Source organism: Lemur catta, chromosome 10 (genome assembly GCF_020740605.2).
Source record: "Lemur catta isolate mLemCat1 chromosome 10, mLemCat1.pri, whole genome shotgun sequence".
Taxonomy (NCBI): Eukaryota; Metazoa; Chordata; class Mammalia; order Primates; family Lemuridae; genus Lemur; species Lemur catta.
This window is the reverse complement of record NC_059137.1, coordinates 6,141,008-6,166,756: the sequence shown is the minus strand read 5'-3', so window position 1 is coordinate 6,166,756 and position 25,749 is coordinate 6,141,008. Positions and strand designations below refer to the sequence as shown.

The 25,749-nt window shown below is 38.9% G+C and overlaps 1 protein-coding gene across 15 annotated transcripts in view; it reads right to left on the bottom strand.

Moving 5' to 3' along the window:
* The window catches only part of FNBP1 (formin binding protein 1), a 123,243-nt gene that overhangs the window by 9,454 nt on the left and 88,040 nt on the right, over positions 1-25,749 (bottom strand). For 5 of the 15 annotated variants that reach the window (XM_045563191.1, XM_045563195.1, XM_045563192.1 and 2 more), the window contains exons 7-13: positions 22,734-22,862; positions 21,352-21,498; positions 16,589-16,786; positions 15,457-15,639; positions 9,154-9,168; positions 4,529-4,638; positions 109-241 (exon numbers count right to left, since the gene is read on the bottom strand). In XM_045563191.1, coding sequence (XP_045419147.1) covers positions 109-241; positions 4,529-4,638; positions 9,154-9,168; positions 15,457-15,639; positions 16,589-16,786; positions 21,352-21,498; positions 22,734-22,862 — 915 coding nt within the window. The remainder of the gene's footprint in view (positions 1-108; positions 242-4,528; positions 4,639-9,153; positions 9,169-15,456; positions 15,640-16,588; positions 16,787-21,351; positions 21,499-22,733; positions 22,863-25,749) is intronic. The other 10 variants (XM_045563199.1, XM_045563198.1, XM_045563196.1 and 7 more) reach the window with 5 other exon arrangements.

The window sequence follows — 25,749 nt, the reverse complement described above, 5'->3', positions numbered from 1 at the left end:
CCAGTGAAAGAGCTGCTGGTGTCTGCACCGATACACGCAGAGCGGCACCTGTTCCTTTTTCTGTCTCTTTGTTTCCAACAAAGCTTTTCAACAACAGAGTTTTCATACCTCAAATTTCTGGGTCTCTAGTCTCAGCTTTTCAATAGTTTGGCTGACTTCGGCTAATTTGTGATCCAAACTGGCTGGGTCTCCCATTTGAGGATTCTTTAGGTAGACATCTTTCATTTTTGTTATGGCATCTCTGAAAAAAAGAAAGAGCAGAACAGTAAACGTTGCTGTTGTCAGCCAATTATATTCCACCACTCTGACAGCCACATGAACAGGAATGTGGGAAGAATGGATCTGAGCATGGATTTGAAGGGACTACCGGGCCAGCTTTCATTCTAGAAATTCTCTGTAAGAATTCTGCTACAAGGTCCGCATACTCCAGAGGCTGATTTTTATTAATAAATTTCATTTGCCTTTTCTGAATGGTATTTCTCTATTATCTCCAGCAAAGGAGAAACATAAATTAATCCTACCCCTCCCTTTGCCCCAAACAACAAGAAAAACAAAGAACTCCCGAGTATTTCCATGTGCACATTCTTCACACAAACCAAACCTACAACCGGCGTCCTGGGTCTTGTGGGTTGCAATATGTTTGCCTCATAAAGAAGCACAGTGAATTGCCTTGGAAATTTTATTACACACCATTGCAACTGTTAAGAAACTGACTCCACAGTTGGCATCTACAATAGGCAGACAACAGAGCTTTAAAGTTGCATATTGCAAGATTCCAGCCCTTTCCTGAAATCATGTTTTGGACGCTGCCCCCGGCAGCCCGAGCAGGCATCCCCAGAGAAGTTTATAGGCATGTTGGGGTTTACCTTTAGGACCAAAGAGCTCTACTAACTTTAACCTTAGCTTTAAGGTACTTCTAGTAGGCTCTGAGTTGTTAAAGGTTTAGAGCAAATGACTCTTTGCAGAGGTAAGGAGACAAGTTGAATGCACTTCAGCAAAATAAAATTCAAACCAATCATACAATACAAGGCCTTCAAACACACCAAAAGATACATTTTGGGTCATGGGAAATAGTTTAACTGAAAATATAGAAATAACAGGAACAGAATTTCCACAAGTCCTCACTACCCTTCTCCCTGACTACTTGTGTCTGAGCCCACACATTCTGCTCCCATCCACTGGCACTGACAAACTGTCAGCTCCTCCCCAGGGTCACCCCTCCACAAGAATGCAAGATCCACTTGGACTTCCTCTCTCCCCTCCTCCCTTCCTCCCTTCCCGCCCATAGCATGCATCACTTTCCAACATTGTACGATTCGCTTATTTTTATGTTTATTATTTACTGTCTGTCTCCTCCCATAAGAATGGAAGCTCTGGGAGAAAACTCTGTGAGTTCCCAAGTGTCAGGACAGTCCTTGGCACATAGTAGATTCTCATTAAATATTTGTTGAATGAACAAATATTTTAACAAGAAGCAGACTGTGATGCTGTCTATCCTTATTATGCACTTTACAAAACCTCTCTCTTGACTCCATGGCAGACACCTCCCTCCAGCTACCTCCCTGTTTGTTAGCAAAACTCCTCAAAAGAGTTGATTGGATCTGTTGGTCCTCTCTGTTGAATTGTACATTTTCAAATTTAGTTCATTTATGCTGTTTCTTTTGTTATTTCCTCTCTTCTATTTCCTTTGGGGTTTGATTTGCTGTTCTTTTTATAACTTTTTTTTTTTTCTTGAGACAGAGTCTCACTTTGTTGCCCTGAGTAGAGTGTCGGGGCATCAGACTAGACGACAGCAACCTCCAACTCCTGGACTCAAGCGATCCTCCTGCCACAGCCTCCCGAGTAGCTGGGACTGCAGGTGTGTACCACAATGCCAGCCTAATTTTTATATTTTTAGTAGAGATGGGGTCTCGCTCTTGCTCAGGCTGGTCTCAAACTCCTCAGCTCAAGCAATCCTCCCACCTCGGCCTCCCAGAGTGCTAGAACTACAGGCGTGAGCCACCACACCTTTTCCTAACTTCTTAAGACGGATCCTTAGCTCACTGGATTTTGGCATTCTTTTCTTTTTTTTTTCTTTTCTTTTCTTTTTTTTGAGACAGAGTCTCACTCTGTTGCTCTGGCTAGAGTACAGTGGCATCATCATACCTCATTGCAACCTCAAGCTCTTGGGCTCAAGCGATCCTCCTGCCTCAGCCTCCCGAGTAGCTGGAGACTACAGGTGTACCACACCAAGCCTAGCTAATTTTTTCTATTTTTTATTTTTTTGGTAGAGGCAGGGTCTTGCTCTTGCTCAGGCTGGTCTTGAACTCCTGGCCTGAAATGATCCTCTGACCTTAGGATTACAGGCATGAGCCATGGCACCCAGCCTCTTTTTATTTTTCTTTTTTGAGACAGGGTCTTACTCTGTCGTCCAGGCTAGAGTGTATTGGCATCATCATACCTCACTGCAACCTTGAACTCCTGGGCTCAAGCGATCCTCCTGCCTCAGCCTCCAAAGTGCTAGGATTACAAGCATGACCCCACTGCACCTGGCCCCACTTTCTTTGTTTTTAATAAGCATTTAGAACTATAAATTTGTCTTTATAAGCATGGCTTTAGTGACATCCCAGAAATTGATATGTAGAATGTATATTTAAGTTCAATTCTGTTTCATAAACTTTCTAGTTTCTATTATGATTTCTTCTTTAGTCTACAGATTATAAAAAAGTATATTTCTTAACTTCTAAATTTTTGTTATTGGTATCCAGCTTAATTGCAGAGTTTAGATAATACACCTTGAATGATATCTACCCTTTGATGTTTGTTGAGATTTACTTTATGAAACCAGGATACGCTCAATTTTAGAAGTGTTCTTATGTGGGCATGAAAAGAATGTGTACGCTGCAGTTATAAGACGTACATTTTACTAATTGTATTATTCAAATCTTCTATACTTTGAGTAGGTTTTTTTTTTAATTTGTCCTGCCTGTTCTATGTCTTTTCCTATCCTTTTCTTGCCTTTTTATAATTGATTTAAAAAAAAAATCCCAGATCATGCTAATTTTCTGCTCAAAGTCTTTTTATTTGTTTTTCCTGTGTTCTTTGTTGCACAAGAACAAAGGTTTTTGTACCTTTTGTTCATTGCTTTACCCTCAGTGCCTAGACTATTTCCTTGCACACAGTAAGTGTTCAATAAGCAGTTGTTAAGTGAACAGCTGAACAATCTACCTTATTACCAGCGAGGGCTATCACAGAGTTTAAAAGGGTAATCAGATTCCATGGCCACAACCCAAATGACAGAGAAAACTTTCTACATGATATTGGACTATTAGAGAGAAAGGGTAGATTTGTTTTAAGTTTGTTAACAACCTCTAAAATGTCATTTCAAATACTCAAATCCTAACTTCTTACTCCTGTAGAAAATATAACTGCTCATTTATTAAAAAGCATGCAGTTTATAATACATTAACCCTTTTTATATTTGGTTCCACATGTAATAAAAAGTACAAAGCAAAATATCCATTTTCTAAAATATATTTATAATACAAAACTAGAATAAAATCAATTATGTGTGTTCCTACATTTTATATGCTGTGAAAACTGTTTATAAAATAACCTATTTCTTAAGGAGTTGCTCTACTGGGGTAAAAGAATTTAAAAAACCCAGACTTTTCTGTTGCATGCACTTAAACTATACTGCCTTACCAATGTTGGTTGGAGGCTTATTTCTTGCATAACCAAATTTTAACCCAGCTTCAATGCAACTACATTGTATGTGTGATCACCATTTGACCTACTTATTGAGAGCACAAAATATCAAGTTATCTTTTAAGTGCAAATCTCAAAAAAAATCAATGACTCACCTAATTCACTCAGTGAGAACACATAAGGTAAGAGCCAATAAAGTGGCTTTTCAATCAGAATTATTAGCAAACACCCCCAAAATGATGTGAAAGTACTATAGGTTACAAATGTGGGAAGAGGAACTCAAGTGAGAAGAGACAGTAAGTCTGTTGTACCTTTTTTTTTTTTTTGGCACATGCACCAACCTACCAACCCCTAAGAGCAAACTTGCAAAACAGCTCAGAAATCTGGGAACCCCGCAGCCGGAGCCTCCTGCAGCGGATCATCCGATAAGATGTGCTGTGATTTGTTTTCTAGACACCATCAATACACTCTAGGAAAAGCCTGGAGAACCTACTCCAGGAAGCTGTTGTGTACTTGTCCTCAAATAGAGGAAGGAACTTTTGGACCCAGAGCAAGGATATGGGGTGAGGGACAGGGTGAGGGCCATGCTGCTTTTCTCCTCCTCATCTGTGTAAATAAGCTTCTTATTCACTCATGATAAAAGAGGGCCAAATGTACTTTGCTCCTCAAACTCTGAATAAAACCTATTTGTAAATGGGGATCTCACAGAGCATAATAAAGGGATTCAGTAAACTATCTGTGACAAAACATACCATGAAAACCTCTATTAAATCTATTAAAGATCTCCCCTCTCTCCAAACTGAATGTGAATTTCTTAGTAAGTCATGCCGATCCACTATACCTTTGATCCATCTCCTTTTGAATTTCTTTATTTAGTTCATCGACTTTCTGCTGTAGCTTTTTCCTTCTTTGTTCAGGCGGGAGGTTGCTAAAATCCTCTGGCGTCGCACCCTGCAGATGCAAATACATATGAGAAGCCAGAAGACCCCAAGGTACTCCTGGATAGAAGATCCCAAGCAAAGCCTGCAGACACAGGAGATGCAGCCATCTGCATATGGCTTCACAAAATAAATTAAGCTCTTTCCCACTACACCCAGCTGAGATGCCAGAATCAATGCATGCAACCTGCAGAAGTCCCCCAAACCATTGCATATTCCATTTACACTAGCCAAGATGCCTCTGAAAAGGCAGGGGCAATGCCACAGGAAGGAGAGAGAAGAAGAAATACTTCTGACTCCAGTGAGAATCCATGAAAAACAAATTTTGAGCCAGATTCTTCTTCATTTCCTTACAAAGTGTTACCGTCAGTGTCTGGGGCAACACTGACGCTTTAGGGAAGTTTACGTTTCCTTAATGCAATCCCATCAACACTGGGCTTCATGTCCGGCTATTCCCCAAGTCTGAGTATTTCTTCCTGTCTCTGCATAAGAGGCTGAGGCCAAAAGTTTCCATCCCTGTGAAGTGACAGCTGGGACACCACGTTCCTCAGAGAATGTGGGTGAGAAGAACATTTGAAAATATATCTCCCTTCCCCAACCCCATGCCCGCTTCCCTCGGCTACCTCTGAAAGGCTGGTCACTTCTTTTTGACACCTTTAGGGTAGTCTCTGAGGATCCAGATAGAATGCCCTCCCAACCTCAAAATCAACTTCCCACGGTGTGCAAAACTGACCTCTCCTGGTTTCAAACTGTCAGAAGAAGTGTATTTCAAAATCTCAATTCCCTTTTCAAAAGCAATTGCTATCTTCCTCTGTGCAAGTGCTTTAAGCAGAAAATATCAACAGCAAGTCTCCTGACTTTGGCCTATGCTTACTTGTTAGGTGTGGCTAAGTTGTGGTATCAAGTGCTTTTACTTAAGTGAAGCTATTTTCATAAAGAAAGAGAAATTTATTCAACTAACCAGGGATAAGCCAGGGAATTTAGAAAAAACGTTTTTCTTTAAAACCTCAATTCTTTTAAAACAAGGGCAAGATTGGCTTGGGGCTGGGTAGAAAGAAGGGACCCAGTTAATGTCATTCCAGAATCAAGCTGAACTTGCCAAGTAGCTTACATGGGGGCTTGTGACTGAGTCTCTAGGCTGATTATCATAAAATGCCAGGCTGCTGTGCTGGAAGTGTGTGATTCAGCAAATAGTTGAATACAAAGGCCACACAAAGACCTTTCAGCTAATGTTCTCAAAGACGCACCTGTTAAGACATACTGGTTGCTTTCACTCTAGTGTATGCCTGTGTGCGTTGAGTGTGTGTGTGTGTGTGTGTGTGTGAGTGTGTGTGCGCGTGAGTGTGGAGATAGGATTTGAGTGTAACCAGAATGGAAGAGCCTACTTCTAATACCAAACGAAGGAGATTAATTTGACTCTAATATTAAGCAAAACTAATCTTCAACATAAAAATAAATAAGATTTATTTTCTTTTCCATATACAATGGTGTTATAATATTTGAAACCTGAGACATTATTTGGCTTTTCAGTTTGTTCAATTCAATCATTGAGGTAAAAAAATAGTTTGTGCTCATGCTGAATTTACTTAAAAGAAATCAGCACTGTAGGCAAAGACAAAAAATGTAACCAAAATGTCTGTACCCTCATAATATCCTGAAATAAAAAAAAAAAAAGAAATCAGCACTGTGATAGTATGACATATATACGGGTTTTTGTCCCCAGTTCCTGGCTCCCATAACCCTGGTTACAGTCTTCTGCTAGAATGCTGGGGTGCTTAAGCAGGCCTCAGAAAGCAGAATCTCTCTCTCTGACCTTCCCTTGCCCGTCTTTCACCTGCCCAAGGCAGGATGTGAATCTGATTGTGGTCATGAGACCCTCATTCCAGAGAGAGGCCTGCCCCGTACCCTGGACGAAGGATGCTGCACAGACAGGCCTTGCTGGGCTTCCCCACTCAGTCTGTCTGTAGATTGTACCTTTTTTGTCCAATCACTTTGAAACACAGCTGTCCATGCTTCAACCATGCCTACCCAATGACATCTCTCTAAAAGGTCCAAGAGGACAGGACCTGGGGAGCTCCGGACAGCTGAACACGTGGCGGTTCCTGGAGGGTGGCGCCCCATCCCCATCCCTCACCCTGGGCATCTCTTCATCTGTATCCTTTGTCATAGCCTTTATAATAAACCAGTAACGTAGGTAAGTATTTCCCTGAGTTCTGTGAGCCGCTCTAGCAAATTGATCAAACCCAAAGAGTGGATTGTGGAAACCCCAATTTGGAGGTGGTTTGTCAGAAATTCTGGAGGCCTAGACTTGTGACTGGCGGGAAGGAGAGGGTGGTCTTGTAGCACTGAGCCCCCAACCTGTGGGATCTGACCCTGTCTCCACATAGATAGCTTCAGAATTGAGTTGAATTATAGGACACCTAGCTGGTGGTGTCTGCTGCGTGGTATGTGGGGAAAAGTCCCCACACACTTAGTCACGGAAGTCTTCCGAGTTGACTGTTGCTATGGTGTGAGAGCTGAGAAAAAGTGGTTTGAGTTTTTCCAAACAAGCATGTTTTCTAGAACTGAGATTTTTTTTTTTTTTAAAGCTGTAATGCAACAAAACACAATGTAAGAGACACTGCTTCAGAAGTCAGGAAACCTAGTGAGCAGTCAATGTTAATTTCATTAACACTTGCTGAGCTTTACTACGTACTGTGAGTCTAGCGACTTTCTATGGTGATGAAAATGTTCTACGGCTGCACTGTCCAATATAGTAGCCACAGGTGGCTACTGAGCACTTGAAATGTGGCTAGTGCAACCACAGAACTGAATTTTTAAAATTTATTTGATTTTAATGAATTAAAATTTAATAGGCACATGTGGTAAGTGGCTACCATGTCGGATGTCACGGCTCTAGCCTGTGTGCAGGTATGAGATTTACATTGTTACAAACAGGTGCAAAGAAATCTGTAAGTGAAGCACACTGTACTGATGACTTAAAAGAAAAAAATGAAACCAAAGAGAGACTGGTTATACCAGGTGGGATTGGTATTGGAAGAGTGTGTCATATACATATATGTATTTTAAATGGCTGGAGTTCTGTAAGATGATTTGGTTTTACATACTCATAAAATAAAGCACTTGCTTGTAGGCAACTCTCCTCAAACAGCACAAGCCCTGTGTAAACTGCCTCCTGAGATTCTTTTTAAGCACCCAAGCGGTCTTTATGGAAACACTTCACTTGTTTACTGGCTTCAAAGTAATGGTACAAAGCAACAATTCAATACCAAACTGGTAAAATAATTTGTATTTCAAACAGAAAGATTGTCTAAAAATATTACCTTTTGCTGCTAGCACCCAGCAAAAGAATGAATAAAGGGTAAGAAAGAAACTCCGGCAGCTGGGAGAGATTCCTAGTTAATTGATCCAATTTCTCCTGAATTCAAACTGTGGATGTATTTATAGTTTATTTGTCTAGATCTCTTTCCTTCTTGTAGGGACCTTAATCAAAGATTCTTCTCAGGATTTTAGTTCACCATCTAAGAAATGTTTAATAAAATATTCTTTTTCATTAGGGTTGGGTCTGTTGCCAAATACTGAGTCAGGTTGAAAAAATTATGTATATTCATGTATGTATATACCTACTCACATATAAATGTGTACATAAAAATCACCATAAAATACTATGTCCTAGGCTATCAACAGCAGTGCATACAGTGCTGATCTCGCTCCTAGTTCAATTGTCACAGTTCATCATTGTCCATTATTTTAGGATATTCTCAGCTGTGTCATTTGAGAAGACTATGCAACTCTTATACATATTTGGAGTATAGTTATGGTTATATTGGTTAAGTTTTCTTTTAATAAATTTAATGATTAGTTTGTCTACTAGGACTATACAATTAAGTAGAAACAACACAAAACACTAAGTAAATAATTCTAAAAAGGCCTAGGAGGCTCCTTTTACTGTCTGTGGAATCATTCTGTGGCCTCTTGAATCAGCTATGTGCAAGGTACCAACATACCTATGTAGCACCTGAAACATTCTACATTCTTCCCTTCTCACAGGCTGCCTTACAGCTGAGCAGCTGCTGCAGGCTGGTACCATTACTGCCTGTCTCCTTCAGGTTCCCAGAGTTTTTCATCTACTTCTATGGCTCCCAGACGGGAACATTTTTCAACTATTAAATTTACTTTTATTCAAAATGTTCCCATAAATATCTCCTCAAGATTTAATATTTATGTTCATATTTATATAGACAGTTTACCAACATTTGTCATCCTCTTAAGGCCCCAATAATAAAGAAAACCAAGTCATGAGTTAAGTGTTAATTTTCTTAGCAACTTGAAAAGATTAAGATCACCTCTATGAGATTCCAGACCTTTGTGTTCCAAAGGTCTGATAAAGAAACACCAACAGAAGCAAACATAAGAGAAACACAATTAGCAGTTAACTTGGGAGATCTGGTGCACATGGCATAGCATCCACTAACACACACCAAAACCCTGATTAGACTCAGGACATGCAGGGAGTAATTGTGCTTACCAGCTTGAGAGAAAGCTTCATGGAAAAATTGAAGAGGTAATAGTAACGAGAGAGAGAGAAAGAAAGAGAGAGAGAAAAAAAACAACAACACATCAGAATAAGAGGAATGTGGTCAGTTCCACCGTATTAAAATAAGACAAATTCACCTGTTGACTTATGAAAATGACTTGTAGCAGATCTGTGCAAAAGTTCACAAGAAAGGCTGGTCCCCAATGAAACGTTTCTGAGGCTGCCACATTGCCAGAGTAAAGATAAGATAGCAAAGGAGAGCTTCTGCTACAGTTTTGTATTGCTCACCTCAGCCTTGACGTAAACTAAAGTAAGCGTGCAGTTGGTGCTATGTGATGACTGTAAAAGACAAATATAATGACACAGCCCGGTTCATCAGATTTCCCATGGAAAGTTTTACACAGACTAAAAAGAGTCTGAACACCAATTACTTCCATGACATACGTGCAATATTTTTATCTTAAGGAACTCTAATAAATTAAACATTGACATTTCTTAAAGGCATGAGGCAAACTCCGAAATTGGTGAATGGGTAACCAAAGACTAGAAGGTGCTCTAAGAAACTACCTGCCAGTGCCAGAAAGCCTCTCAGCACAGGCTGGAAGAAGAGACAATGCTCCCTCCCATCTGAGAACCAGCTACCGTCTCCAATGGAGCTCTGCACCTTCTCCACAGGGGTTACACAGCATTTGGAGAATTATCAGGAGTAAAGGTATCATGATTACTGGACCCAAAACAGAGTAAAAGGTATCTCAAAATTAGAAAAAGAAACATCTGGCTCTTCATTAACAGGTGAGACTTGCTCTATGGCTATAAAGCAGTAGTTTGAGAGTTCAGTGCACGATACTCACGTAGCTGCTATCAATCCTAAAAGTTTGGGCAATTTGTAGTAGGATCCAAAAATACTTCGGAGATAAAGTAGTAAAGAACATGCCCTTTGATTTTGAATTGGGTAGGTGGAGGGGCATTTAAAACTTCCTTAACTGGGCCGGGCGCGGTGGCTCACGCCTGTAACCCTAGCACTCTGGGAGGCCGAGGCGGGTGGATTGCTCGACGTCAGGAGTTCGAGACCAGCCTGAGCAAGAGTGAGACCCCATCTCTACTAAAAATAGAAAGAAATTATCTGGTCAACTAAAAATATATATATAGAAAAAATTAGCTGGGCATGGTGGCGCATGCCTGTAGTCCTAGCTACTGGGGAGGCTGAGGCAGTAGGATTGCTTGAGCCTAGGAGTTTGAGGTTGCTGTGAGCTAGACTGACGCCACAGCACTCACTCTAGCCCGGGCAACACAGCGAGATTCTGTCTCAAAAAAACAAAAAAACAAAAAACAACTTCCTTAACTGGATTTTTAAAATTTAATTCTTAAGATCGACTCAAAAGTTGATACTTCCTTGTATGTAGAGAATAACTTTTTTAAAGAAATTGGCCCTATGAGGAAAAACATGATTTTTAAGGAAAAAGGTAGCAAGACAAACTTTTGGAGGGGAAAAAAAGGTATATACAGTCACATTCCTGACTGCTTTGATGTGGACAGTCTACAACTATTTAAGCCCTCCTGTGAACTTTAGCATAGGTCTATTCATCGCAATTTGAGTTTGTCACACATACAGACAACACTTATGGCGCACAGCAGAAAACTTTCCAAATATCTTTCCTACCTACAAGGCACACTAACATATACAAATATTTTCTCACGCATTATTGTCTAAACATTGCTAATTCAAATAACCAACATTTCAACTAGGTACACTATTTTGCTATTTGGCTACTTTTGTTACTTGAAATTATATATTCTTTCTCAAGCATCCCAAACACAGAATTCTAACATCAAAATATTGTATAGGAAGATTACCACTTCAGGATTGAACATAAATCCCAATAGAAATAGGAAATACCAAATTCTCAGGCAAATGCAATTTTCTGAAGTGGGCAGTGGCAGTCATCTACAAGAAGCATGGTATAGGCAGTTCTTTTTTAACAGTTATAAACTGGTTTCCAGTCTTCAGTTGTAAGCCAGCCAATTAGATAACTTAAAACTAGAAAGCTAATCATTGGCTAAAAGAATAATTTTGCAAATTCCATTAAGTGCATTACTAGACACCTGAAGAATTAAAAAGCTGTCAGTTTCAGGCGACAAAGAGCCTTGGGAGCCACAGGCATCAATAACACATGCGGGAACACAGAGCTAGCGAGTCCATGTGTTATCGGACAGTCACAGGTACTAACCTCAAGTACAAAGAAAGGGGACAGTGAAAATAAATATAGAAGTATATATAGTTAAGTACAATCGTTTTACTACTCTATGAAATTGTTCATGCTTCATTGATTTTCTTTTTCTTTTGTTGTTCTCCAAGTGTTATCGCATAACTCCCTTATGGATCCATTTGTTACAAACATGGATGAGGATAATTGTGCCATACAACTGCCATCTGTAAGAGCGTCATTCTCCTGTGACCACGCTCTGCGGCCACCTTTCATGGGTGGGATATTGCTGTAAAATCATACCCAATAACATCTCAGACAGCAGTCACAATCCCTTTAAAGACGTTACCAGCACTAGAATGAAAAGGGAAAAAAACAATAACAAGCTCAACTCACTGATGTTCTTGGAAAGTTTGATTATTATTAGGAAGTTTGGTTCCTTTTTTCATGCAAGTTTTTCAGATGAAGTAGCCTAAGGTTGAATTTACACAATTAGACTTTTTTTCCCTGCTGTCCAGTTCTCTCAATTAAGAATTTCATTTCACGTTGTTCTAGAAGCATAACAGCGTGCACCTGGGTCCCCAGTCTTGGTGCTCTGAATGGGGTTAGTGGCTGTGCCGTGACTGCATGACCTGGCCGTCACAGGTAAACTTACAACATAGTCCCTAGCCTCAAAGGCATACGTGGGTTTCCCTATTGTCCTCTTCATGAGTTCTTTGTGAAAACAGAAAGATTGAGTCTGCCAATAACCAGCAAGAGAACAAGATAAATAAAATTAAAGTAAGCATAAGACTTTAACATCTGACAAACAATTGGTAAAGGTTTTCAAAATCTTTTGATCAACTTTGATGGTATTTTTCCATACAATTAAAATATGGAAAAAAAGGTCCATATTTTAGATATAGAAAAATCTCTGACACAAGCCAGAAAATGAAATCTTAATTTAAGGTAATAAAATTACATTTTGCAGATTGCAAATTGGCAACATACTATTTAGTTTCATTTTTCTTTGATGTATGTAAATATGAAATAATGGTTAATGCTCTGGTGGCATCTTTAAAGATGTTCAGTGAAACAAAATTTTCTTACAAATGTCAACAGCTTACAATAAAAAATATTTCACCTTGTTTAATTATTTAGAAACAAAATCAGCTATACCGAGAAATGTTTGTATAGGACTTATATACTCTGATAATAGAAATAAATTATTGAAATCTGAATCCAAAAGTTGCAAAACATAAGTTAAAAAGGCACAGATTTTTTATTCTTTTAGGAACTTTCCTAACTAAATTATCTCTGGGATAATAGTCTTTTTTAATATATTTTTTAATTTGCCTCCATTTCCTGGTGATGAGACATAATAGTCTTAAGTAAAAAAGTGGAATAAATGAAATGGTAGCAAGAATTGTATCATTTTGGTCATGGGCCTGTAAACCATGCACTTTCTATGTTGAGATTGCTTAAAAGTCAAATCTATTTCTCCAAACTATAGATTTGTTTCTTGAACTTTTTTCTTTTACACTGCTACTTCCTGGAGGAAAGAACAGCAAATCTTACCCTAAGTAAGAACAGATTGACCAGAAATGAATGATATTTTTCTACCTCTTTACTAATGCTGCTAATGGGTATATGTATATCGTTTACCCTCAGGAAAACAAAATCACCATTTAGGAAATTTTTCTTAACAAAGATTTGCTGAGCACAGATTTGAGGATTAGGAAATAAAATTCATATTGCTGATTATGGTTAAAAAAAAAAAAAAAGGATCTTCTGTAAATCATCAAAATAACCAGTTTCCCATCTCACGGTTTTTTTAAGTGTTACATTTTTTCTAACCGTCTTTTTCTTACACTTACTGATTACTGAATTCTTTGGTCTTTTCCTAAACATTTTGAGAATATCGTGAAACACGGATTCAGAAACTATTTGCAATCAACAGACTGTGCAATGTTGAGAGAAGACCAGAATAGACACATAAACAAATGCTAAACAATCATGAACGTTCAACATAACTCATCATGAGAGTCCAAAAGACAAATGCAAAGATATTTATCATAAATATAATACATGAGTGCTTTGTAAAGGTTTTGGAAGTAGCACAGGTGGGTTAGCTTATTTACAGTTAACATAAAAACCTTATAGTCTAGCAAAAACGCCCTTATCCTATGTTGGAAATTCCTTGATGAACAGTGAGTGGAGTTCTAAAAGCCATCATAATCAAGCTCTGAAGCTGCAGCTTCCTCAGCAAGTCCTAATAATAGAGCTCAGCACAATCCATCATCCACTTGTGAAGCTACGCTCTGTCTTCTAACAATGGCTCTTTTCACATCTTAGGAAACTAAATTTCTAATTCTTAATCTGATCTGCTGGATAGCCTTAAAACAAGATAATTCCACCAACTGTATGTAAACTTTGAGATTCTCTTATTAAAGGAACTCTGCCTATAAAGAAATATTTTGTCCCTTATTTTAAAAAGGTAACAATCTATTATCACTTATACTTATCTGTTATATATTTATATTCTTTTTTAGATGAAGTACTTTTTGTGGACTCAAAGAAATGTGATTGTCAGGTTAACAATGACTACCACTATTCTCTCTTACTGGTAACCAGCTGTTGGTTCCAAATCTGAGAAGGACACCTTTCATCTAATTAAGAAGTTATGGTTTAGAATCTCTTCCTATATCCATGTATTAGCTGACACTCAAAAAGAAAAAAAACAAAACTCAAGAATTTTTAGTTTAGAATTAATGCTGGGCTTGCCTTTACCTGCAAATGCAGCTTATTTAGCCTCAAGACTGACATGCAACTCTGGCTTTAGGGATAACTTAACTATGAGGTGCTGCTTGGAAAGAAGTAACCCAACTCTCAGTTGGCTGTAGATCCCAGTAAACAGGAAAAATAAAAATCATGTTTGTAAAAGAAAGCATTCCACTACAACTGTATTACAACTCCCACAGGACAGGATTAAAACAAAGCAACCTTACTGGATATGTTAATGCACTAAATACCTCTTTACTTTTGACTGCCAAATATTATTCTTCATTAGAAAGGATAGTTTGGGAAGGCTTAGGCTGGCCTGACCACTCAGATTGATTCAGGAGGCTACAAGTTACTTTATTGCAACCTTTTTCTGTAAACCAAACTGGTATCTATGTTGGCTGGCTGTATCAAGTCCATCAAGCTCTGTGCCTTAAGCACATCAATCTTAATTAGGACATCAAATTGGAGTCTTAATAAGATCCACTTATGAGTCAACTATATTATAATACCTTTTCCCTGAATGTGGATGCCACAGAATCCCAGACTCTATGAACAGACTCCCTGGCTTTAAATCCTGGTTCTACACCTTCCTAACTTTGTCTTTTTACACTTCAATTTCCCTAGCAGTAACAAAATAAGGAAATATTAGTGCCACCTAGGCTTCATAGGGTGGTTGAAAAACTGTTCTGAGCACACAGAACAGAGCAGGACATATAATAAGTGCTTGATAAATATCGGCCACTTTTATTATTTCACCCTTTAAAGGGAAATACTGAATTAGGCCTTTTCCAGTCAACAGATATTTTATCAACTTCTTATAATTTCACCAAAATGGCAAATGAAACCACCGTGACCATTCCCCTTTGAACCCTGGGGCATAGCTCAGGGAAGCGCTACACTCACATTGCTGTAGTAATTATTAAGCAAATACTTTCTGACTACACAGTCACTTCCAATTCCTCATCTCATATGTTGCTAGTTTTGGGAATGGAATCTAAGTTTCCTTTTTTGGTAAAATCAAGGTAAAAAATTAATGACTTGGACACTTTAAAGGGGAAGTGGGGTAAAGTCCTTTCAAAATGTACCAGAGACAGAAAGAACTCTGGGCTGGCTGGCTTGCTTTCTCTTTCCTTCCATCCATCCTGCTTCCCTCTTTCTTCCCTCCTCTTTCTTTCTTCTTCTTTCTAGCTACAAAGAATCATAGGTTCTTATTTTTTTTTATGTTATGGGAAAACACAATGGATTCATTCACAAACAAAATAAGTTATGCAGAACAAAACATGCCACAAAGCGCTCAAGAGAGACAGGATTCCAGAGCAGAACTTACCCCACGCTTTAGGCTCCTGAAGCAGTGGATTTTGGGTTTGGTGGTCATGAACTCGTTGAAGCGGTGGGAGAGGGGTTCCTTTTGCTGCTTGGGAGACTGGGGGCCGTTGGGAACAGCAGAGGGTGAGGCAGAGGCAGGGGGAGGAGGGGGAGGCTGATGGGGGGATGTTAAAAGGGACACAAGCTACATGTAAGAGATGGAGCAGTGATAGAGTGAAAATCAGAAACAAGAAGATAAGACACAAAACAAAAATAAGCATCAAATAATATTTGAAATCCAAAGCAAGAAAAACACAAACAATTAAATATTTAGGCCATGGTCCAAAAGAAAACATGTAGAACATGTTAAATGAAGAATGTGATGAAAGTGGGAGGTTTAGTAAGTAATGCAACAGACGAAGAGCAAGAAATAGTTGACAAGAAGCTCATGCAGACTTTCACATGCAAACTATAACTCTAATTAGTTATTCTTAACCAGTTTAAGCCAGGAGGGTAAATATTTCTATACCACCTAAACTAACATAGCTCAATGGGAGAAAATGAAAGCCCTTAAATGCTAAGGTTATGAAAACTGCAAGACAGTCTCTTAAAATTAAGTATTAAATCATCCTAAGGTTAAAGCAGTAATGTTGCCTTGATCATATTTTATGTCCCCAGGTTAATGCTGTCATGCACCTGTTTATCACACTATGAAAAGAAAATGAAAAATGTTCATGGAAATACATGTTAACATGAATTCAAAACCAAGTTATAAACATGGTAACAATTTCAATTAGATGCACTGATATATTGTTAAAGAAATTTTGCGACATATCCTCTCTCCCAGCCAAGGTACCCAGCAGTCTAGGAGATTTTGGGGTGATAAGCATGATGCAGAACGGCTGAGAGGTCAGTAATCTGTTAGTGTGGGTGACACGGTACAAGTGATAATGCATCTGAAATAAGACAAAGGGCCATGGCAAACATACCACCACCAAAAAGAAAGACTTTTAAGATAAAATAGCACATTAGCTTTTTTTTTTCCTTTCTGAAACTACAGGTTTAAGATCGTAGTTTTTTTTAAGACTAAAAGATAAAGTAAAAATCTCCACACCTTATAAAAGTCATTTCACACAGGATCCAACCATCAGTACCTTATTTTTCTTGATGAACGGCCATAACTTTCCTTTGGATTTGCCACCAAACTTGAGCTCCGGTTTGCCTTCTCCTCTGGAATTTGAAAGGCTGTTGTCTGACACAGTGCGCTTCATTGGCTGAGTGTAATCCTCAAATTCAATGTCTCCGGGAGGCTCAAACCCTGATTTATAAGCTTCTATCACCAGCTGTGAATCCTGAAATTATACCCATGAAGACACATATACATTCAAATGCATGCAAGTACTTTTTACACAATGAATTATGATGAGCTCATACAGACGATATTCTGAGGGAACTATATTGATTAATAATAGATCTTTTCTAGTAACACTTTTATCATGAGAAGGAATAAGTATCACCATAAATCAATATCTCTAGTTAAGATTTGAACATACTTTCAATAATCATTTTTCTACAATTGGAGAAATAAATATTAGTTAAGAGCTAGTTTATTAAAAGCAGAAGAATTAATGGGCCATGATTTGCAATTCCCTTGAAAAATATAGTAATAAAAACTTTGGTTCCCATCAGAGGTTCTTAAAGCAATTCAGCATATACAAAGTCAAATCAAAGAGGAAATAAGCTCTCTAATTTCTTAGACCATTGTGGTTCAAAGATATTAATTTTTTGCTTAATTTTTCTTTACTGTGTATTTGTTCAGTCTCTCCCCCACTAAAATGTAAGCTCTCTTCTGTTTTTTTCTACTGTATTCCTAGTACAGTACACCCAGATATACCTAGTACACCTAGATGGTGCTATGTGATAATGGCACACAATAAATGCCAAATAAATCAATGAGCTGAATGCTCTATGATGTGTACTGTGCTAGGAGCTTTGGGTCCAACAGCTTCCCAGCGAGCTCAGAGTTATCTGGTAGAGACAAAATCATACAGAAGTTATAACCATAGTGTTGTAGATAGATAAAAAAAAAAAAAAATTCAGGTTCTTACTGTGAGACTACATTTTAATTAGCCATAGCTATTTTAGCTAATACTTAATTTTTAGATGTGCTGCAGAATGCCAATTACCCTTCCTTCTTAGTAATAACAACGGATATTAAGTTGGGCACATTGCCACCCAGCTAAAAGGCTTTACTGTCCTGCCTTTGTATAGCAAGAGGTGACCACATGCCTAAATTTTGACCTCTGAGATGTAGGCAGAAGCACAGTGTACAATTTTAGAAGTCTCTAAAATGATGGCAGGGGCCCTCCTCCATATTCTGCTTTCTGGAATTTGGATGTGACAGTTGGTGCTCCAGAAGCCATTCTGAACCCTGAGTTTGAAGGTCACATCATCAAATATCGGTAAAGTGGAAGGAGCCTGGGATGGGGCTTATGGACTGCCCATCCCTGCCATTGCTGGACCCTCTACCTCGCTACACATCTTTTACATGAGAGAAAAAAAAACAACCACCTATTATTCTTGTTACATGAAGCTAAATCTATATTATTCAGTTCTACAATCATTGTAAATGTTACAATGAGTACATTAACATAGTCTAGTAAAAACATGATAATTTGATATAAATGGAAACTAGCCTTACATAAATAAACCAGTTATTTATTTCATTTTATTTTTTAGAGATTGGTTTCACTATGTTGCCAGGCTAGACACCAATCCCTGGGCTCAAGTGATCCTCCTGCCTCAGCTTCCCAGGTCGCTGGGATTACAGGAGTGAGCAACCATGCCTGGCCCATTTAAATAATTATTAAATCACCTCCTTCAAGTCTTTGCTCAAATGTAACTTCCTGGTCTAATGTCCCCACTCCCAACACCACTCCATGCAGGCACTTCTTATCATCCTTTTCTGCTTTATCTTTTCTAAAATGCTCATGTTTTCAACTCTAAATAATGTTCTCATTAATTTTATTATTGTCTGTCTCCCCCTTTAGAATAGTGCCTGGCACTTGTGAGTGAGTGAGCAGATTCAAATATGTGCCAAAAACTCTTGTTTTAGAAATAAAAAGAGCAAGGTGGCAGGGCTTCGAGGAAAGAACCTGGGCTTTGGAACCAGATGGACATATTCACTACTCTGGGCAAGGTTGGGACTGCTCTGAGTTTAGGGTTCTCCTCAGCAGGTCATGGTGAGGACGACAGGCCTAGAATACAGCAGGTGTTTGCTAAATATGCAGTGAACCACTTTCTAAGACAACTTTTCTCAAAATGAATTTTTTTTAAAAAGGATACAAATAACAGCATTTAAATGAATAGGCAGAGATAAAATGGGTACAATGAAATGAAAACTACAATAAAAATACCTAAGATCAAAGCAGCAAGACCATAATTAACTTTGCCGAGAATGGAATCTGCAAAAGAAGAGAAACTTGAAAAACCATCTGAAACATAAAAGGAGGATTTGGAAAGGGGAAGGGAATATACAAGGAATGATGACCTATAAGGATTAAGAAAGATCTCATCTTTGAATTCTCAAAGTTACAGCAAAATCAAACTTGTCCATTCAAGTAAAGACCCAAAGGAGATATCAGGTAAGAGTGAGCCACACAGAAACCCAGGGGAGGAGCATCCTGGGCAGAGGAAGAGCACGGTAGGAGCATGCCTGCAGTTTTCAAGGAATACCAAGGTGGCCACTGTGGTTGCAGCATCTGGGAGAACAGAGCAAAGATAAACAGGGTAGTGGGAAGGTTCCAGATGGTTTAGTGCTTTGCAGCCCCAGGTGACTTTGGCTTTTCCCTTGAGTGAGAAGGACACTCTAGGAAGGTTCTGAGCAGAGGAGGGACATGGAACCAACTTATTTTAAAGGCCTCTCTCTGGCCTCTGTGTTAAGAAAGTACTGGCGGGGGGAGGAGGCATAAATGCAAAGGTGGGGAGACTAGTCAGATGCCTCTTCAGTGACCCAGGCTCCTCCTGCATAATCCAAGACGAAGGAGCCTTGGATTAGGAGGGTAACGGTGGCTGTGGCCAGAGCTGGTTGGGTTCTGAATGTATTTTGAAGGTAGAGTCAACAGAATTGGCTGCAAATTGATATGGGTGTGATAAAAAGGGAGGTATCAAGGATGATTCCAAGACTGAGCAACTGGAAAGATGGAAGTACCATCAACTGAGGCAGTGAAGAGTGGGAGGAGAGGGTTGGGCAAGGCAGGGCAGGAGCTCCATTTGGACATGTTCAGTCTGAGGTACCTCTTAAGACCTCCACATGCAAAGGCCACCTGGTAATTGAATATATGAAGCTGCAGTGTGCGGCAGAGGTCGGGGTTGGAAACGTACAATCTGCAAGTCAGTGTTGAGATGGGACCTAATGCTCCAAGAGTCTACAGATCACCTAAAGGAGTGAAAGTGGAGAGTAAAGAGGCCTGAGATCTAAGCCCTGGAGCACCACAAAGTTAAATGGAAGGAAGAAGAAGAACATGCAAAGGAAATAAAGACCCATGAGAAGAGGAAATGCCACTGCAGTGGTTTCCTGGGAACCAAGAGGAGAAGCAGGTAAGAGGGTGGGCAAGGGGTGCAGTGCTGTCAACAGCTTGGGTAAGAAGACTACCTAGAATGGACCCTTGCATTTAGCACCAAGGATCACGGGTGAAGAAGAATTATCAGTGATGTGATAGAAAACTAGGCTCCCATAATGGGAAGTAAAATCCTATAAATCTAGGTGACTTATAATTTCCCAGATAAAACTGATTGAGGGAAACCATCACTGAAACATAACGCTGTGAAATTGCAAGGTTTCAAGGGAAAAGAAATTTCCAAGCTTCTAACACAAGAAATTAATATCAGCCTTCTTCAGATTTTAATCAAGTAATATTTTAAGTCAATGAAGCTGAAAGAAAAGTCAAGAATCACACAGAGATGACCTCATCTTTCAACGCATAACCTATAAAACCCACTATTAGTCTCACCCTTTAAAAGATTCACTCTCAATTTAATTTATTAATGACTACTGAAATTTTCAATAGGGTGATGAGAGAAAGCCTCATTGAGACTATTTCTTTTGAGATGCTTAAAACAGATAAAGAAACCATCAAATAAAAAATTTTCAGCTCATAAAAAGGATAGCTTGATCACTTCTAGAAGAAAACTTATTAGTGTAATATAGTTTGGGGGGAGGGTGCCAATAATTCAGGAGCATCAATAATTTTTCCCTAAAAAGTTAGCTGAAATCACTGAAGTAGGAGGCTCTAGGTTAATAGGTATTAACAAAATAAGGAGCAAGAAATCCTGAAATCAAATAGAAACAAAACAAAACAAAAACCACAAACTGCTACCAGGTATCTATTCTACCATGTAACATGTTTGGAAGCATTGGTGCACACTGGACTGACAAACACTTTTACACAAATGGTCTTAAATGTTGTTATACATCAAATGCTCTTGGGGCAATGAAGAATCTGAACGTTACAGGCCAGAGACACTGCTAAACATCCTATGATGCACAGGACAGCTCCCCGCAATAAAGAATATCTGCCCTAAAATGTCAAAAGTGCCCTGAAGAAACTCTGCCCTAGAGGAAACAAAGGCTTTGCCTTTTTCTAGAAATCAATCAGATCCCAAGTTGTGGAGTTACTCAGTCAAATGACAAGAAAACACTTCAATTTAATTCTGTAACGTCTTGGACAATTTAGCACTTAAATGTGTTTTCCACAAAAGGAATTAGAGAGCTAAATCCAAAACACAGAGGGCTGAATCAAAGAACTCTCAAGTGGTGTGGCCTGTATTGAAAAGTACTGTGAGCACCGACTGCACCTCCTCCCACGAGACAATTAAATGAGGGCAGCGTAAATTAAGCCCAAACAACAATACTTACATTTTTCTGATCAATTGATTCAGCTGCCTTTACTATGCCGTCCAAGCATTTCCCGATGATTGGGATCACCTGCCGATCCACCTCTGCATACGTCTTCATCGACTCGCCAATTTTCACTATCCTCCTTTCCTCCATCTCCTGTATTTTCTGTAACATTAGATTTTGTATAAAATAAATGTGGTCCACTGTCACTTAAGGAAGCTGTTTTTCGGCAACATTGTTACCTCTAACAAATTTTCTAGGAAGAGAAAGCGGTTAGGGTTAGAGCAACCTGAGTTCATTGTGCCTCTGTATCAGCCAGCTGTACACATATTTTATAAATTGTTAGGCTGCCAAATATACACTTTACACGACTCCATTTCAATTTCAGTAAGAATCCCCAAACTCGGTAGTTTTATCATTAACACTATTTGGTAATATACTTCAAACACCTTCTCCACCTTTGATCCACTTAACCCTTCACCAAAAACACAGTATTCAGTTAACTGTCTCAACCCAGCACAGGCTGAGATATAACTAGCGTACCTTCTACTACAATTTGGAAGTTCTTGTTTGCTGTGTGTGTAGATACCAAGAAACAAATATTCTTTTCTACAACTGGACTAAAAGTCATAAAAGATTCCCTAAATGGGAGGACATGTGTATATCTTTTCTCATACCACTTTTGACAATCTAAGGAACCAAAAGAAAAAAGTCCAAAAGAAAGAACTATCATTTGTTCAAATCCTATTGTATGAATGCAGCTTTGACTCCTAAAATTGGCATTTTTATAACCAGAATCATTCTTTTAGCAAAGACAGCATTAATTGGAGAATCACAGTTTAATTAAGACTGGCGAAAAAAACAGTTGCAGGTACAAACCATGGAAGTTTACAAAGGCTCCTGATTAACCTTGAGATTAATATTATATTTCATTCTTATTGATAGTCAATGCTTGATCTAGATGCTCTAAAAAATGACTTAGTGGGCAGGGTGCAGTGGCTCATGCCTGTAATCCCAACACTTTGGGATGCCCAGGCCAAGGCAGAAGGATCACTTGAGGCCAGAACTTTGAGACCAGCCTGGGTAAAAAAAAAAAAAAAAAAAAATATTTAGAAGAGGCTGGGCACCACGATACCTATAATCCCAGCTACTTGGGAGGCTGACTGAGGAGGGAGGACTCCTTGAAGCCAGAGGTTTAAGGCTGTTGATGATTGAGTCTGTGAATAGCCACTATACTTCAACCTGGGCAACAAAGTGAGACCCAGTCTCTTTAAAAATAAATTTAGCGGAAATTTGGAATTATATAAACACTTAGAATACAAACCCAGCAATCTTGATTCAGAAGCAATGTGTTCCTAAGGAAAACAAAACAAGAAATCTGAAAGATTTGAATGGCTTACCTGAAAGATGTTAGGTATATGAGTATGGTAATATTCATGCTGCTCATGGTTGAATTTCTGAAGAATTGATGAGTAATCTGCTTTGCTGTCCTCTGCCATTTGGTGACGTATTTGAGCTTGTTGTCGGGCCTTAGGGCAAAAACGAAAATACCCCCACATTTATACATCATAAATAAAAGCATGAGCATAATAAATAGAAGCCTGGAACTGCACAATGGAGCACCTAGGGGCCAAATTTACCTCAAATTATTGTATTTTGCAGATGCTATCTTTTTAAAAAATGTTTTGTATTTGAATTTACTTAGATAAGGAAGGTATGTATATCCTAGTTTTCTCAAACCTCACCATCCTCTATTGTCTTAATGTAGCCCGTTGGCCAATTCACACATTTATGTTACCTGGATGACCCTGTAGGAACCTCTATTCACATATTTTATATATATATATATTTTTTTTTTTTTGAGGAGGGGAGGGGAAATCCATACATTTTATTTATTTCTGTTTATTTATTTATTGAGACCGAGTCTCACTCTGTTGCCTGGGCTAGAGTACCATGGCATCAGCCTAGCTCATAGCAACCTCAAACTCCTGGGCTTAAGCGATCCTCCTGTCTCAGCCTCCCGGGTAGCTGGGACTACAGGCACACGCCACCATGCCTGGCTAATTTTTTCTATTTTTAGTTGTTTGGCTAATTTCTTTCTGTTTTTAGTAAAGACGGGGTCTCGCTTTTGCTCAGGCTGGTGTGAAACTGAGCTCAAGCAATCCTCCCACCTCAGCCTCTCAAAGTGCGAGGATTACAGGTGTGAGCCACCATGCCCAGCCCATACTTTTTAAAATCCAATTCTCAATGGGCTCATGAACTAAGTAGACCTTTTTGAAACTCTCCACTATGTCTATTGTTAGTATATACTTTAAAGAAGCAGTTAAGTATGGCACCCTCTTTGTGCCTTTTATGTTTTTGGGGGGTGCTACTTCATTTTATTGCATTGCTTTTCTCCTAAAAAAAACACTAATAAAATTTACAAATGTTCTCTTCTAATTCTTATTTTGGTTAATCACATACCTATAAAAAGGCAGAGGGGCAATTGTTGACAAGTTGCAGAATAGATTTTAAAGCTCAAACAAGAATATCTGTAAACTCTAAAGTCATCCACAAATACAAGAGATTGTTACACTGTTAAAACCACCTTAGATTCATGTAGCACTTTGGTAGGGTCTTTTTTTTTTCTTTTTTGAGACAGAGTCTTAGTTTGTTGCCCCGGCTAGAGTGCAGTGGTGTCATCATAGCTCACTGCGACCTCAAACTCCTGGGTTCAAGTGATCCTTCTGCCTCAGCCTCCTGAGTATCTTGGGACTACAGGCATGTGCCACAACACCCAGCTAATTTTTTATTTTTTGTAGAGATGGGGTCTCACCTTTGCTAAGGCTGGTTTAGTAGGGTCTTGATAAATACTATCTCAAGAATCTCTAACACAATCTGAGATCCACAGGGCACAAAACTACCCCCTGCCAGATGAAGATACAGCTCGGTCCTTAGGTGACTTGGCAAACTCACTGCATTGAGCCAAAAACACAACAGGAAAAGGGCTGTGTTCCAACATAACCAAGGCAACCTTTTGTTTGCTTCCATGTTTTCATTTTGTTTTACTGAACCAATGTTATAGAAAATTAGGACCTAATAGTTAAAGAAAGAAAGCACATAGAAACATTCTCGTATAAACACAAAGAAGATATGCTGAAATCGTTTGTCCTACTTTCTGTCTGATGGTAACATCTAGTATTGGCTTTTTTTCATCTCAACATTCTTTATTGGCTTCCTGCCTATGTGACTTGAAGACTTAACCTGATTTTCACTTCACATTTCACTCATGTGCATATTGGCAAAAGCCTAAGGTGGTAATTCATAGTTGCTTCCTTTATTTTCTTCCCTATTCTTACATGAACACTTCCCAAATGAAGGTAACTATATCAATATCTCCAACCTAATTTCCTCATTACTGAGGTTTTTTAGTTTCTTAAGGCCTTTAAGTATCTCAATACCATTTTATCCACTTTTCATCTACCCTTGGTTTATTTTAGCTGACACATTCCTTCTCTTTGTTGGCAGCCTATTAACTCCCTTCCTGACATATGCTTTGGCTTCCGCTTCTTACTGTGTCCATTAGTAAATATATTACTGTAGTCCCCAAAATGTCAAGTACCCAGCTATCCTCAAAAATCCATCCCAGTGTACAGTAGCCCTCGCTTGTTTAAACCATAGCTTCCCACCTGCGGGCACTCCGTCTGCTCCCCTAAGGCATCTAACACAAAAACCCCATTAACTCTTCCAGTGTTGTCAGTTTCATCATTTATCACTTTGTTATGAATATGAAAAAACAAAAAACCAAGGAAATTCCCACAGAGACCTCAAATTTCTAAAATATTCTCTATTTCATTCACGAACCTTCCTCAAAATGTCTCACAAAAATCCAGCAGGGGATTTCCTCATCTCTTATGTAAAGAACAGTGACAAGATAGAGAGCTCCCTTATGTATTTTGGAGATTCTTAGTGAATCTGAAACAGAGATCGGAATGTCATTGTAATATATAATACGTATGCATGTATGTACACACACATGCACACACACACCACCACCACATGAGCAAATAAACACTTCCTGACAATAAACCTGCTTATACCAACAGTGGGATATCTGACTTATGAGAGCTGGTGTCACAGGTGCCCCAGCGCCCACTGGTTGGAAATGCCTGTGATTCCTCTTCCTCTTGGCTCCACAGAATCCCTCATATAATGTTTTAGCTTTGGCTGTATAGTTGCTTTTGTAAGCATATTAACTCCTAATACTTTCATGCTGCCCTTTACCCTGTTTATATGCAGTAATCTTGAAATATAATATAACTAGAGACCACTAGGTGTGAACCGTGAAAGATGAGTAAAGAATGGCAGGTCTAAAATCTAGCCTGGAAAGATAGCTGAGCAGCAGAAAATAAACCAGACAAACAAAACTTTAGAGGG